The sequence below is a fragment of the Cyprinodon variegatus genome, unplaced genomic scaffold, assembly GCF_000732505.1.
Source record: "Cyprinodon variegatus isolate N-32 unplaced genomic scaffold, C_variegatus-1.0 Scaffold300, whole genome shotgun sequence".
Classification (NCBI taxonomy): Eukaryota; Metazoa; Chordata; class Actinopteri; order Cyprinodontiformes; family Cyprinodontidae; genus Cyprinodon; species Cyprinodon variegatus.
Genome location: NW_015150753.1, coordinates 746,340 through 762,733, shown reverse-complemented (window position 1 = coordinate 762,733; position 16,394 = coordinate 746,340). Strand labels below are relative to the sequence as shown.

At 38.0% G+C, this 16,394-nt stretch overlaps 1 protein-coding gene across 1 annotated transcript in view; it reads right to left on the bottom strand.

Annotated features, from left to right (window-relative positions):
* LOC107090585 (androgen receptor-like) overlaps positions 1 to 11,910 on the bottom strand; it is a 48,272-nt gene extending 36,362 nt beyond the window's left edge. Inside the window, exons 1-3 of the mRNA XM_015384047.1 lie at positions 10,725 to 11,910; positions 5,082 to 5,233; positions 4,769 to 4,885 (exon numbers count right to left, since the gene is read on the bottom strand). Coding sequence (XP_015239533.1) covers positions 4,769 to 4,885; positions 5,082 to 5,233; positions 10,725 to 11,809 — 1,354 coding nt within the window. The 5' untranslated portion in view covers positions 11,810 to 11,910. The remainder of the gene's footprint in view (positions 1 to 4,768; positions 4,886 to 5,081; positions 5,234 to 10,724) is intronic.
* Positions 11,911 to 16,394: the final 4,484 nt, after the last annotated feature.

Here is a 16,394-nt window from a genome sequence, read left to right as displayed (position 1 = left end):
TATAAAATATAGACACTGTAAAAACAAAAAACAAAAAAAAACAGCAGATATGCACATCTTGCATAAACTTTTTATATTGCTCAGCAGATGTGGAAGTGATAAAAATTCTCTAAACAAAATTTTGAAATGATAGTTCAGACATCTCTACTAAAATCGCTGCCTTGGTCTAAAACTGATGGCAATGATGATAAAAGATTTTTCTACTCATCCTCAGACAGAAACCAGAGCTGTCAATGATAGGATCACATTTTTATCCAGTGTATAATTCATTGAACCGAAACCAACAAAAGATCAGGGGTCTTATTTTAAGTTATTAACCTTCCGTGTTATTAAATAAGAAATCTTTTTCACACAAAGCGTTTAAAGCTGTCACTTCCCAATTTCATATCCTTAAATTTCCCGGTAAAATGCTGGGAGTCAATTATACATCCATGATGAGAACATAAGTGAAAGGATCTTTCAAGCCAAAACTGGAAAAGGGCCGCCTTTTTACTACAATCACAGCATTAGATCACATTTTCCCTCCACAGGGTTTGTCAGTGACTGGTGGTGAAATTACCAGCATGTCTGTAGCTTTAATTCACATGTCTCGTGTCAGTTTTGTGCCTCCAGCACAATTTTCACCGTTAGTTGAATGAGAAAATGGCAGAGAGTGAAAATTGAACACAAGACCAAAATTAGTCCACTACATGTCAATCTTTACAGACTAATTTGACGAACAGGTCTGGGTGACAGTAAGGAGAAGTGAATGGAAGAGGTCTAAATTGCATGGCAGCTCAGCCAGGGGCTTGATTATCAGTAACATCCCCTATTGTGATGATGCTGCAATTGAAGAGAACCAGCAGAGATGTGCAGTGCAGAGAATAAAGTACTTGGTCTTGGAAAACCACTAATAGTTTCACTTTTAGGACTTCACTTTCTTTGTAGTGGTCTTTGTTCATTTAGGAACTGCTGCGCAGCATCTGTTAAGGTCTTTATAGTACTTTTTAGACATTTATATTTATAATATGGTCACAGCGGGTAAGCTGGTAAAACCTCAGTAGATTTTCAACATGAAGGGTGGGTTCACAATGACAGAGATAGGCATATGCATTATTTAGCGTTTTAAAGCTGTATGTCTAGCTGCATGGCTCCCACTTATAATCGCTTTAAAGTTACTTAATCCTGCTGAGGTGTCCCTTCTATGCTTAGGTATGGAGTAGTGTCATTCTATTTGTGTGCGTTACCATCTTATATACTAAAAGCAGGAGAAGAAGCTACTTTACTGAATACGACAATAATTTCTATTTACTGAATGCAAAAACAACAAGGTAAATGTTTTTCCTTTTTTGTTTTTGTTTAAACTTTAGAAGTTTGGATGAATTAAGATTACTAATTTACATAAATACTTTTAATTAGAAGCACATTTGTTGATTGAAGACAACTGAAATGCTTTCTTTTGAAACAAAAAACCCCAGGAATGCCCAGCTGTCATCTTGTGGAGACCAAGAAAAGTTTTATTTCCCAAGGATGAGTGTTTTTTGTGTGAAATGGGTATATTAACCCCAGAACAAAAGCTAAATAACTAGTGGAGATGCTAACTGAAGCTGGTGAGAGCGCAGTGAAATAAATCCTGTGCTGAAATAGAATGAAAAGAGGAAGCGTTGACTCCTTTTGGAACACAAAAAGCCAGATTACAGTCTGAAAATATCATCAAGAATACAACCCATAGCCTTTGGAGGCATGATCAGTGTTATGATGAAACTAAGATTGAAATGCCTGTACATAACAACCATCTACATATTGCCAGGATGGGGTGGGGGTTGCTAAGGCGGCTAAGGACTTTTTGCTGAAAGTCACTAGAAAAGGAAATTATGTGGAAATACTTGAAGCAATATTTCAAGACATGAGCCAGCAGGAAGGTTGGGGATTGAGTCTAGAGAATTAACTGCAACCGGGATTCTCCCAGAATTTCTTCATTTAATTTATTTATATTCCAAGTTTCGAGTCCACTGTCCCAGTTACCCAAGAAAAGCAACTGAACACCAATGATTTAACTTTAATGAAAGAAATAACAAGTCTGCTTAGCGTAACCCTCTCCATGAGGCTAATTCATGCAAAGGAGGTCTCACGACTAAAATAATTATTTAGATTGAATCTACTGATTGAAAGAAGTAACTCAGGAACACCAATGAAGAAAAAAGCACAGGAAGTGTAGATGCAACCATAGATAGGGGTTCCATCTGAATACACATCGGTAATTACTCTCAATGCCAATGTCAGTCAACGGCCGCCATGTTAAGTGCTATCCGAATAGTACTGGCAGCAAGAAGGGAGGTCGGAAAACGAAGCAGGACGCTTCCTATCGATAGTTTATTTAGCACTGGGACTAGGGATGGGAATCCTGTTCTGAACCGGTTCTGCGTGTTCTAATTCCATGGCACCGTTTGGCAACTCGCTTAACAATTCTCTTAACGGTTCCAGGTAGCACCAGAGCCTAGCGCTGGGCAGCACGACTTACGCATTCAGTAAGCAAGTACGACGTGACCAGGCCTAAGTCTAGAAAAGCAGAACATTAAAAAATGGCGTTCCATCGGGTAAAGCAATCGAAAGTTTGGCATCATTTTAAGGAAGAGAAAGATGGCAACGAGGCTCTTTGCAATCATTGCAGAGTGGCAATTACATCCGGGGGAGGAAATACATCCAACATGCAGAAACACCTGCGCACACAACATGGCATACATTTTAATGAATGCCGTCAAGTCTGGTGGTAAGCTAGTTTTATATCACTGGCTGTGCTTAATGTGGTTCCTAGTAAATCATATGTCATTTCTGGAAATAAACCAGTTTCCTACCTCTCTTTGTGGTTATTAAACATGCTACGAAGTTGCTGTTCAGGGAGCGAGAGAAAGGTGACGCTCGTTTATTTAAATCAGGGGGAGATGAGTTTATTTCCTGAAATTGTACAGTAATGCTTTTTCATTAAACAGATGCCTTCTCCATTAGATTTAGATGTCTGTGACGAGACGGGTAGCCTGGCTGGCTCAGAGGCTGGCAGCTTCCGTTCACTGCCTTCTGTTTTCACCAAGGCAGGCAGGAGTAGAAAGTCCCAGGAGAAGGTAGACGAATGTCCCCGTGAACTTACCAAGATCATTGTTTCACAGAATCGATAAGAGAATCGTAATTGTAAAAATCTTACCAATTCCTAGCCTAACTGGGACCTGTAGTTCTTTCTGTAGTTGCTGTAGTCCCAGTTTGACAATCATCCATCTATTACCTAACAATGTCCAGAAGGCTAAATATTGTCTGAATTAGGTACAGCAGAAAGGAGCTCCTTTCCTACCAATGACAGAGTTTTTACCTTTGGCCCCAAGAAAGGAGAAGGGAGAGGAGCTAGGAGCTACGATCTGCTGAATGCAGACTGTGGAAGTTAAGGCTGTGATCAATTAAACATTTTAAAAATGCGCTAGCAATAAAATTCAGCTCCCCTCAAATAATCTGTTCCCTTGGTTTAAAAGAATTTGCTTCTACAGTAAGACATAATAAACCATTACATATTGTTACTGATCATGAATGGGAAACAAAAAAATTATAATTTATGAAAATTATATACATTATAAAAGAGCTGACTTGTGCAATAATAGCCAAAAAGTATAAAAAAAGCTTCTAGCTTCAAGCAGTTTGCTGTCAAACAGTTCTGAAGTTTTTCATAGTTTGGCACAATTTGTAAAAAAAAATCATTCATTTCAGAAGGGCCAGAAAAAGATCAATATTTTAAGAAGTAGCATCTATACACAATGTACATTTACAGGTATTCTCACAGATGTTGAGGTGAAGTAATGAAGTTACTTCAATATCACTGCTAATGTAAAAGTCAAGATAGCTGCTCTCTTTTATTTATCCAATAACTAGTAAATAATACTATAGCAAAACTAAGGTAGCTAACCATTAGTGGGAGCTCGCAGTACTCTTTAGGTAACTACAGCATCAAAAACTAGACATATTTGAATGTTTTTTTTCTTGAGGTTGTAAGAAATAAAGATCTATTGTGAAATTATACCCATGTTTAAAATAAACCATAACATATACTTAAGTTCTCAGGTTTGATATTTATAAACCGGTTTGAAAGGTGGTAAAAAAATCTAATTTCAAAAAGGATTCTGTCTATTAATTTAAGCCATGTAAGTGTATATTAAGTGTATATTCAATATTGAGATCTGCTATGAATTACAACCCTTCAAATTAAAACATTCCCGTTCCTATACGGATGGTTAAAGCCTTGGAACAAACGGGTCTTCCAAATAGAACAGGACCCTGAGCTAAACACCAAATTTATGAAGGAGCAGATAAAGAGAGGCAGTGTGTGAAAAACATGTGCCAACAAACCTGACTCAATTATGCAGCTTTTTATCCAGGAGGAATGGGACAAACTTTAACAAACAATCTCATGATTTTTAGGAATGGACTTTTTAAAACTTAAGAAAAAGGCCTCTTTAATTATTCTGGCATTTAGTAAATTCAAACGATTTGACAAATTTAAATGAACAAAAACAGGAGTCATTTGGTCTGATTTTAATGTTAATTAAATAGGAAAAAAAAGTTATGAGTGCACTCTATATCTTTTTATTTTCATAGTTACAGACCACTCTTTATTGACCTTTAACATGAAGGCTCACTAAAATAGAAGTTCATATTATATTTGCTCTATGATTAAATTTTTTTCACATATAATGGATAAAACTTTAACAGGAAAGAGATGGAATCTCATTTAGTCATCAACCTGTCCTACCTCCAAGTGTCATCCCTGCTTCGAAGCACTTCTTCAGTCGACAAGAGGGGCAGTTCTTCCTTCTTAGCTTGTCGATGGTGCAGTCGTTTTTGCTTGCACAAAGGTATTTCTGCTTACCTGTGTGATTACACAGAGAAACCACGGGTTAGCTGAACAACCTGAACATGCTCCAGCAGAAATGGAAGAAAGCTCCCGATGTCAACCATAGAAAAAAATAAATCACAAGCAGGTTTCCGTGTGCAAGTCAATACCGTGTGGAGTGTTTTAGTGCCTCGGCAAATTCTGAATCCAAGAAAGAACTTTAACACTTTACCTTCTGCAGCTCTTTTAAAGAAAACTTTGCAGCTGCCACACGTGAGCGCGCCGTAATGACAGCCAGATGCCTCATCGGAGCAAATCAGACACGTTCTCTGAGGCGGGAAGAAGAACTCCATGGGGAACATGTGCTCTCTGCCAGCCTCAAACCTGCAGACAAACATAAAAATAGACAAGGGTGTGACCAACTTCGGGCAGTGATCTCCCAATGAGTAGATGCACAACTTCACTTTTTTTCCAGTAATTTTTCATTTCTCGTTTGTAAATAAACACTATTGTTTGCAGAATCCATGTTTCTCTCCTTGTGAAAGTATCACCCACTGAGGACAAATTAAGCTTAAAGCTGAGCACCACAAAACACCTAATATAACTCCCAATGTCTAACCACAAACAAGGTGCAACTTATATGGATGACTGTCTGTGTTTGAGGTGGGCATGATTTAAAGAAGGCTTGGAGTGCCCGCAGGGCCCGCACTGTGGCCCTGGGATGAGATGTGGGTTAGGCTGGGTCGGCTGCAGCCTTGAAGGTAGCGATAAGAGAGAAAACACAGACATAACGTGCCAGATGGATACAACGGTTCAGTGTAAAGGTGACAAAGATGACGCGTCCTTATTCCCAGAAAATTACAAGATATGTGCTTGTCATTTAGCAACTATTTGGACGCATTAAACTTCCCTTTTATTATCTTGACAGGGATATTTTGCTGTAAATAAATCCCATTTCTTAAACAATGCACACATCATAGCTCCAAGAAGAGACAATCCAGGATGACATCAACCACAGAGTGTTTTGTTGTTTAAAAACAGGAAGCAGTCGTGGCTAAGCAGTCATGTTTCCAACTCTTTCATCTAAAATAAAACAACAATCCTTTTTAGCAACCTCAGGGATAATCTCAATGCTTATTTTTTTCAATAGAAGAACACCCTCCACTTTCTGAATCTTTTGATAATGAGTTTAAAAATGGAGCATTTAAGATTTGTCCATCCTTGAAGGTTCTAGATTTACAAGCATTCAGGGATGATTATGAGACAATTCAGGAAGCAAAGTGACTCTGCTCTATACCACAGGAAAGTTTTCTCTGTTACTGTAGAGGCATTACATTAATACAGAGGCCTGCAGGTCTGTGCAACTCCATGCACAGATTCAGTCAGATTTAATGTATGTATCAGAGCATGATTTTCACTACCTTCTCTGTGCAATGTTTTCATATTTGGCATGCTGCATGGACGGAAAATCAAACAGAAACTTTCGAAAATGCAAAAGAAAAAAATTAAAAGAGAATGGGTTTAAATGAGCGACAGTGAGCCAAGGATTAGGGATAGTGGCTCCTTATTTAGTGGTTTAAAAGATGGAACAATAGTGGGATTTGTGTAGAAGTATGTGTTGTTTTTTTATGGATCAGTAGCAGATTTTTTTTTTTTTATCAAAAGAAAAAGGCCACCAGGGAACCTTCAAAGCCCTCAGGAGGATTTAGTGTGGCTCCTGTCTGAAATTAAATATTTAAGAACCAAAAGCCCCCCTCCCTTAAAAAAATGGAAACTCTATCCCATTCATTTGCAAAGTTTTTACCTGCTCCATTACTGTTTTCTACATAAATGTTGTTATTGTCATAGTCATGTCAAATTCACTGTCAATAGGCTGCTTCTTCTTTTATTGTACATCTTGTAGTTTTTTCTCTTTTAATCTGAGAAGGCAAAATCTATTTTTAACTTTTTATTTATATCTTATGTTTTTGTGATTACAGAAAGTCTTTTATTTAATTGGTCTAAAGTGCAGTAGAGTAGTGTTGCTTTGCAAACATGTGTCCTCCAGTGCATAATCTGTCCCTCTGTCTTCTTCTTTCTCCTAATGCTGAACCATCCTGCAGCCTGAGTTAGACCTGCTTACACATGTCCCTTGCTTGTCTTTTCAGGGTTGGATTTAAGTCCCTCATAAAAATGCTGATTAATAAAGTTCACTCGGGACTACAGCAGACAAAGAATACTTGCAGATTCATCTTACTAAAGATTTCTGAAATTCCACACCAAACCTTTGGAAAAAATTTTAACACCGTCATAGTCTAGTGTGAATGCATGCTTGTCCCAATGCACCAAAAACAGAAAGCGAGGATTTGACATAAGAGCAATTAGAAGGACAGTTGGAGATTTAAAGGCTGAAGTACCAAAATAAACTCCATGAGGCAGACTTTCATCTTCGTGCTTTTTTTTGTTGTTGTTGTTTTATTTTGTTCTCTTTGCAGCCATACTACCCCCCAGACAATTAGTAACACCTGCAGTTGGTTTGGCCTTGTAGAAATGGTACATTTTCTACCTTTTACCAATCACTGGACCAAACAAGTCCCCATGTAGAAATTGTTTAAATCTTTACTGTCATGCAGGGGCCCTGTGTTCAAATCTCAGTTTAGTTGGGAAGGTAACCCTCACCAAAAACATTTCCATGTCTGAATGAATCATAATAACTGGTTATTGTGACCTCTGAAAGGAGCAGCCAATAAGACACAAACAAACCAACTGCAGGATCAGACCATGAATGCATCTTAAGTTACTCCCCCTGTCTCTAGATAACCCTCCAGTTTTTTGACAAAGAGCAGCAGAATGACTTGCAGTGACAGTATTTTCCTTACATTGGATGTAATTAATAAAAAAAAACACTATAACCCTCAATACATTTTCAAATAGCAAATGCATATTGTGATGTTCCATTACTAGGCATGATCTTTATTTAAACATGCTCATTAACAGACGGAGCACAAAAATACGTATGTAAGAGTGTTAATTTGCTTGTAGCGTTAATAAACTGTTTATTATTGCAGCTGTTGTTTGGAGATAGAGTGGATCTTGGGGTTAGTTAAAAAGTTACAACTCTCCCACTTGAAATTCAGGGCTTTCAGGATGTAACTTGAGTATTTCCACTTCCAAGTAAAAGCTGAATGCAGAATTAAATCAAATATTTTAAAAACATGCATTTGCTGAAAATATTACCTGCAATCTTTAGCATTTCCTATTACAATAAAAAACATTTGTAGCATTGTTCCGTGCAACAACATGAGATAAAACTATCTCGACTACTTGTAAAACATTTACGCAGCTCATTTCCAGGTGTCCGACTCTTACTTTTCTTTTTATTACAGCTTGGAAAGCATCTGTTCCCACCCAGTGGAAATACCAGATATCTATTAACATAAAGATATCCCATGCCTTGTACAAGCAGTCATGTCTTTATATTTACTCTTCTTCCAACTTACAAGCCTGGCGCCCACACGCTCTATTAAGCTTCACCTCTAGATGAATTGTTTCTTTAATTCCATAAAATGGATCAAACAGTTTAAATTTCCAGAAAATTTGTGAAACATGCTTCTTCTGCACTAAATACTCATGTTTTCAACAACAAATGGTGCTGTGTAATGCAATTTATCCTGCTGCAGATGATTTTTCTTTCAAATCAAAACTTAGTGCTTGCTTTGAATTATGTGATGTGGGAATTTTTGCAAATTTTTTTTTTTTAAAAGAAAAGATACATAGGAGGGTAGCTTTTATACAGATGAACAGCAGATCATTGCTGCACTTGTTAATGAATAGCTAAGTGAGTTTGACGAAAATGTTAGTGTTGATTTGAATGTTTAACCACATGAAATAGCAGTATTGCAGTAAACAGATTTTTGGATCAGACCGCTAAACCATAGCAACGTCTGGTGAACTCAGATGACCTCCTAGTCTAAACAAGACAATGTTAAAAAAAATAAAGTGAAAAACAAACAAATAAAAAAACACCACACTGAGAGAGATCTGTTAAATGTTTCTTGTCGCCCTCTGCAGTCAAAACATTCAAATAAAAGGCAAATCAAAAAAACATGATTAACCTTCATGCAGAGTTTCTAAGAAAAACCAAAGTCTCAGAGTTCAAACTCTGAGTCATTACCTTTAGTGAACTCGAACGGTTGGAGAAAAGCCCTCGGCTGTGTAATATACGACTCTAGAGTCGGTCCCCATACCCACATCTGGTTCATTCAGAGTTATAAACCAGAATACATCACAGGAGGACACCCGGGATGCAACTTTGAGTTAAAATAATGAATGCATTTAAAACTAAACATGTAACATATTAGTGATAGATTTTCCCCCTAAAATCTTCTCAATAAATAAATAAAAATATTGCCCTACAAGAAAAAAAAAGGGAAGACAATTAGAAACAACCTCAAAATTGTAATGAATAAGAAAAAAAAAAGGGAAGACAATTAGAAACAACCTCAAAATTGTTCTGGATCTTTGTATTTGAATGCATTTATGGCCCAGTCCTCATTAATAATGCTAAACATTCAGGCAAATTACTGGATTTGGGATGTTTAAACTGCTAGATCATCAGAATTCATCTAAGGCATGTAACCTTTTACTGTTTCCTCGTCTTTGGTTGGTTGACTTTTAAAAGAACACAGCCTCTTAATACAATGAAATACTTTTTTTTGCTGAATATATTGCGCTGAATGTGTTCTGCGGCTTTAGCGAATATTGTTTGAGTGGGCTGCTGAAGGATCTGATCGCTGGATAATAATGATTATCACCTGAGCAGCAGAGTTACGAGACTTAACCGTCATCTTTTTGTTTGATCTCTAATGGTAAAGCAGCCTAGGCAATAAAACCCCTTTTCCCTTTTTTTCTTTTGCAAAAAGAATTCATCCCATGCTGACTGATTTTTATGATGTTAACAAATCTTTATTCAAGGACATATTTATGTGACTCATATATATATATCTGATTTTTTTTTTTTTTTTTTTTTTGCTTAAGCATCTATCTGTTCATTGTTTTCTAATTCATTTGTGTGAACAGAGTTAAAGCTGTAAAAACCTTACAGAAATTAAGAATGGTCTGGTTTTCTAATGGGAAGACACACGTGTAGTTGGAATGTAACTGCAACACTAAAAACAGCTGTCTGCAAGGAATAAACAGGATGCAAGTTAAGATGAAACACATGTTTTTGTCTCATTATAGGTTTGATGCTTTCTAAGGTTTTTTTCTTTTGTGGCCATTTAATGTCAGTCACAGACATTAAGTGGCCTAACCATGTAGCCTTGGTTAAGCTACATGGTTTTAAATGAGACATATGATAGATAAGATCCATTCAATTAGGAATAAATCAACTGGCTTTTTTTACTTGTGGACTCAGATTTAATTTTTTTTTTATTATCTTTTACTAAAACCATTATTTTAATCATCCTAGAGAATGTTCACAATAGGACAGACCACCAAAGGTGCTCAAATTATTTTGACATTGTGAATAGGATACTTTTTTTCTATTTCAGTTAACTCTAAAGCTCTGGATCATGTTTTTGCTTCTTTCTTTTCTTTTTTTTTTTTTAGCATATAATTCGAACAGTTTGTCAAAGCTGTCATTTCACTAATTCCTACATCCTGACAATCCAAAACAGCTGCTCAGATCGCGTGGTATTAAATAGAACGCATTTTTGGGTGATTTGATGGATCACCTACTCAGCAAGCTCAAATATATAGTTAATTTATTTTTTTTAATAGATCTATATGACTTAGAGTGAGCAGAAATCTTAAATTAAAAAAGAACTAGTATTTTTAATAAGATCAGAAGAAGTAAAAATAATAAAAATATTATTATTAATAATGATAATAATACCTGGTGTCGTTGTAGACTACATCCAGCCATTCACCGACTTGACTCTTCATTTCCCCGGTGTTGGGATAGGGGGTCTTCAGCATGCCGCCGGGGTACCACTGCTCCGGACGCACCACGCTCGCCTCGTACGGGCTGCAGATGAACGCCGCGTTCGCTCCAGACTCGTGTGCGTTCATGCACTGCCGGGACCCCCACAGCTGCGTGTTGTACCTCTTGTTAAAGGTGTACCCGCCGCCCCAGAACGACCCCCAGCCTTCATTTCCCTCTGACTTGATTTTAACGCTGTACTGCTCCGGGTGATATCCGCCGGGCTCGCTCTCCGCAGCCTCCCCGAAGTCCTGCGCTCCTTCCTGCGGGTTGTAAGCGGACCTGCCGTGCCGCTCGTGGCTGTACTGCGCTAAGTGGTCTTGGGCGTAAGGGCAGGGGACGGTGCGGCTGGCCGTCAGGTGATCCGTAGCATCAGCTTCGCACGGTGTGAAGTTTTGCGCGTTCGCATGCGTCCGGCCGGCGAGGTGAGGAAAATGCGCAGGCGTCTCTGAACTTTTAAACATCTTTGCGGCTGGTTTGTGGCCGTGAAGCGGTCGCTCATCCCGGTCGGGACACCTGTAAGTGATCTGGCTCTGGACTTTGGGGCAGCTCAGAGCCGCGGCGTCCACCCCGAAGAAATACTCTCCGCTGATTTGGTCATTTGGCGCACATGGGGGGAGAGCGGCGTCCACGTCGCTCATGTCACTGGACTCCATGGCGAGACCCAAAGACACGGACACAGCTCTGCACAGCTCTCTGGCTGTCTCTGAGATTGTGGCGCACGCAGAAAAGGAGCGGCTGTCAGCGTTCAACAACTCCTCCTGAGGAGCAGCAGCTGTCTGACAGCAGCGCGTCTCCATGTCGCGGGCGGGCGGATTAACGCACATAGAGCCGCAGCTCCTGGCGTTATTATCGGATTCCTCAAACCTGCCGCTTCCTGCGCAGCTTTCTCCACTTCTTTGCGCCATGCTGACACCGTTCCCTGCGTCGCTTGCCTTTATTTTCTTAACCCGGGGCCAAACTGAGCTGCAGGATAACTGTCGACCGGTTTGGCTCATTTCCCAGAAAGAGTTCACTTGGCCACGAGACTGGACTTTGCACGACAGAGAATCACCAGCGGATCCCCTGGAAATGTGGATCGGCCGTATCTCTTCGTGGGCAAGGCGTTTTTGGTAAAAGTCTCACAGAGCAACAGGAGTTGCAAACTCCTCCTAAACTGAGAGTCGGAGTAACTCGGATGCGCTTTGATAAAAGTCAGCAGCATTAAAAAAGTCTTGGTGTGTTATTTAATGACCAGAAAGGTCAATGGATGATTCTTAATTTACAGCCTAATACATAAACGCTTTAATGAAGTGATAGTTTGAAACGCGTTTCTAAGAGACTAAACCCAAAACAAGTCTCCTATTATCATGGATTATGCTCCCTGCCCTGCGGTCGTTTTACACCAGGCTTTCATGTGTGCATGCCATTTTTTCCGGAGCGTCACCAGATTAGTTTGTATGTTGCTCATGGCACTATTTCTGCCAAGATTACTGAGAAATAACCAGGATATAAATATTCAACGAGGGTTTTTCCAGTTTTACCACGCACGAAACTGTCTAATGTTTGCATGTTTTTAAAGTCAATTTCAGATATTCTGATTACATGATTTACTATTATTATGAATTATTATTATCATAGTTGCACCACTTACATTGTAGCTACATTACCATCAATTCATGCATTGATCTTCTCCTATTAGATTTATTGATTCTTTATTACAGTATCATGGGATCAATGGAGGATTGTTGGGCTGTTTCAAAACACATAAAATTTCTGTTGGAAATGTCACGACAAGAGAGCAGCTTTTTTGTTTTAAAGTAAATCAGTTTATAATTAAATTATAGTTTATAATTTAATTGAAGTTTATTTATATAGTGCCAATTCAGAAAACATGTCATCTTAAGGTACATTGCAATTAAACACTGGCAGTGGAGATGGAGGCAGGTGACCTGCTGTGGCGACCTCTCAGGAGAGCAGCCCAAAGAGTGGAAGAAGAAGACAAAAAAAAAAAAAAGAAAAAACGCAATAAAAATTAAAAAAGATATCCCCAAAATAAATGGAGAAGATGAACTGCTCCACTATTAAAAATGACACAGTAATATGTCGGGGGGAAAAAAATCTTTATGGTTTCCATCTCAGTGGTTGGTAATATAAAAGATTTTTACAGTCATAAAACTGCAGTTTTACACCAAACATGTGGCACTGCTGTAAAGGAGGCAAGTTCTTTTTTTTGCAAACAGCTAAACAAACATTTGCATAGTCTCTGGCTGATCTTGTACTGTTTGAAGCTGGCACTTGAACATGATATATATGCTGCACAATAGGAAACAGGGTAATAGTAGAACTGAAAACAATATGCATGAGACAAGTTTGCAAAACCTCCAGATACAAACCAGCTCTTTTTCATTTATAGTTGTAAAATAAAGCTCTGTGGTGAGAAAAAAAAAGCACACCATGTGCACAGAAGCACAGTATGGATGCCCTTATGCTGTGGGATTTGGTGCTAATATGCAGATTTATATTCAAAAGCAACAATAGGATGAAACTTAAAAGCTTTTAGGGTTAAAGATCATTCAGAGGCTACCAAGACAGGCATTTACTAGATCTAAAATCACAACCTGAGATAAAAAGGTTTTATTGAGACAGAGAAGCAGGATGAGTTTAAGAATGGATCATAAATAGAGATAAGAAGGAGAATAATGAGACAAGCCAATAAAAAAATGGTCAGGAAGATCAGGGACAGAGAGATGAGGAGGATGAATTTTAAGAAGAAATTGTAGATAATGAGAAGGAGGATAAAAGTTGGAGGAAGAGAATGAGGGAAAGGGTCATAAATATGGAAAAAGGATGTATGCATAATGGTTTGGAAGAGGAGAGGAGGAGAACTAAAATAATCAAAGATGGGATTAATGGCGAAGAGTGGTATGAAAAGGCTCTTAATCAGGGATGAAACAATGAATGAGTGGGTTGAGAATGATTTATAGGAAGGTAAAGAATGTATGGGGATAATGAGAGGTGGGTTGGAGATGTGGCCGTATCCCAAACCATACTTAAGAAATTATTACTAATTGTAGTAATCATAGTAGGTTTATTTGAAATATAAAAAAAAAGAAGTAAAACTTTGTAGTTTTCTCTGACTATAAAGAGGACAAACTATTTTATTCTGGAGTAGTGTTGGACTCAGCTTCAAGTGATGTGTATTAGAGATGATCAAGAAGCTGAGTACAGAAAGAAAGAAAAGGATTTTCTGGGGAAACAGAAACAAGCCAAACATTATAACCATAATAGGAGAGAAATGGAGGTGGTGGAGTATTAATACCTCAGAGTTCACCTGGACAACAGACTGGTCTGCATGGAGATACAGCTGTGGAGCCATCTGCAAGAAGGGAAAGAGCTGACTTTACTGCTGCAGAGGGTTGCTGAATATCTTTATGTTAGCAATATTATGGAAAAACCTACATCAGACATCTGTCATACAACAATGTTTCCACTCAGAAGGATATCCAGAGCTGCTGTAAGGCAGACCGTTACAGGAGATCCTTCCTGCCTACAGCTATTGACGTCTACAACTTGGTGAAGAAATGCCAATAAAATTTATAACATCTAAGTTCTCTTTGGGAACAAAAAAGTACTTGATTTAGCATTTAGAAAAAAATGTCATCCAAATGCAGAGGAGATGTGTGGATTGCATGCCGCTTCAGAGGCTGGTTGCATTATGGCTCATATATAAAGAAGAAAATTGTGCAGAGGATTGCTAAAATGTTTGACCCAGTCGTACGAGCAGAGTTCAGCTCGGAGACCAAGCAGACAAAAACATGGTTAACCAAATGATGATAATAATCAATGCAAGTTAAGTCAGACTAGATGCATTTTCATTCAAAAGATGTTCTGAATTAGAATTGACGGACACAATTTGTGTTGGTCTGTTTGCCAAAACACTCTATTCATATTAGTCTCCCATAATGAATGTCTGCTTTAATCCAATTTGGGCTGTTGTTATTCACAACCAAAACAAAGTGACGGTTGACAAATTATAAATCTAATACGTAGGGCCTGTTTATCAGCAAAATAAATGTAATTATACACACTTTCAAAAGCAGAAATAATATATTTATTTTTTTAAGGCTTTGTTTAGAATTATATGCAGATTAGTGATGTCTAGCCTGAAGCCCAGACATCACTAATTAATTGTGGCTCCTCCTTTGTGATGCTTTGACAAGCTTTTACCTCTGCTGATTTTATTTAAAGATTATTTCTCTATTTTTCTCTTAGGTTTTGTCCATTAAGTCCTGTTTAGATTAGGTGGCATTATTCAATTATTCAAGCAATTCTTGTCTGATATCACACTAAGATGTTATGAGAGCCCAAACATCTTAATGTGACTAAAACAGAATATATATCTGTACAGCAACAAATATCTTTTAATGGGATTTAATCAAAGAGGGATGTATGGCTGTAAGTAAAGACACTTTAAGCTAGTAAGACACATTTCTGTGTTTAATTGTTTTCAAACTAACCGCTGTAGCTACAGTTTTCGCAAGTTGGCTTTTACTAATTTGAAAACGACCCTCTGTGGCTTCATATGATGCCTCAGGAACATATGGCAAGTTTTATGAAACAGATCATTATAATAGCATTTTAACTATATGCTGTTTTTACATTATTAAGGAATATAATTTATAATTTCTAGCTTACGAATAATTTGTGCTTATCAAAGTCCTAGAAACATGGATATTCAAATTCTGCTTTCTAATTTAAATAAGTGATTCATGCATCTTTTTTATTTCTTTAAGCTGCTTCACTTTATTAGGGTAGGAAAAAACAAAAAACAAATCTTTACCTATTCATGGGTATGCACCAGCTAGTGTGAGCACTGCAGCACAAATAACTGCTGCAGGAAGTAAGAAAAGCCAATGCATGTTTTTTGTCTATGAGCATTTACTTTAAAAGTAGAGTCTTTTTATTTCAAATTCCAGTGTAGGACAAAGTCATGTCATTTGCAAAAATTCTAAGATGATGTTGCAGTCCTGGGGTGCATCAGATGGGGATGGTTTTGAAACAATAATCTTATCCTGAAGAGGAACAAAACAAGGGAGATGGCTGCAGATTTCAGAAGAAACAGAAAAAAGCCAAACCCCATCACTGGAGAAGAAGTAGAGGTGGTGAAAGAGTACAGATACCTGAGTGTTCACCTGATTCGACTGGAGATACAACTGTTGAAGCTGTCTAAATGAGGGGCCAGAGAGGACTGTACCCTTTGAGGAACCTTAGGTCCTTCAGTGTTTGTAAAAAGATACTCCAAGATACTCCACTGTCTGTTGTGAAGAGTGTGATTTCTTCTGCCATCAACTGCTGGGGTGACAGCATCATAGCAGATTATTTTAAAAAGCCCTACAAGCTGATAAGAAAGAATCTCTTCTAGAACATCTGGAGCTGATTTCACAAAGATTAGTTCTTTGCTAAATTAAGAACAATATAGACCCTGAATATCCTTTTCCAGATGCACTGCAAGACAGACGTCTAGATCCTTCCTGCCTACAGCTATTGACGTCTACAACGTGTAAAAGACTATTAGTTACGAGTAGCTTGTAGCACTTTTTC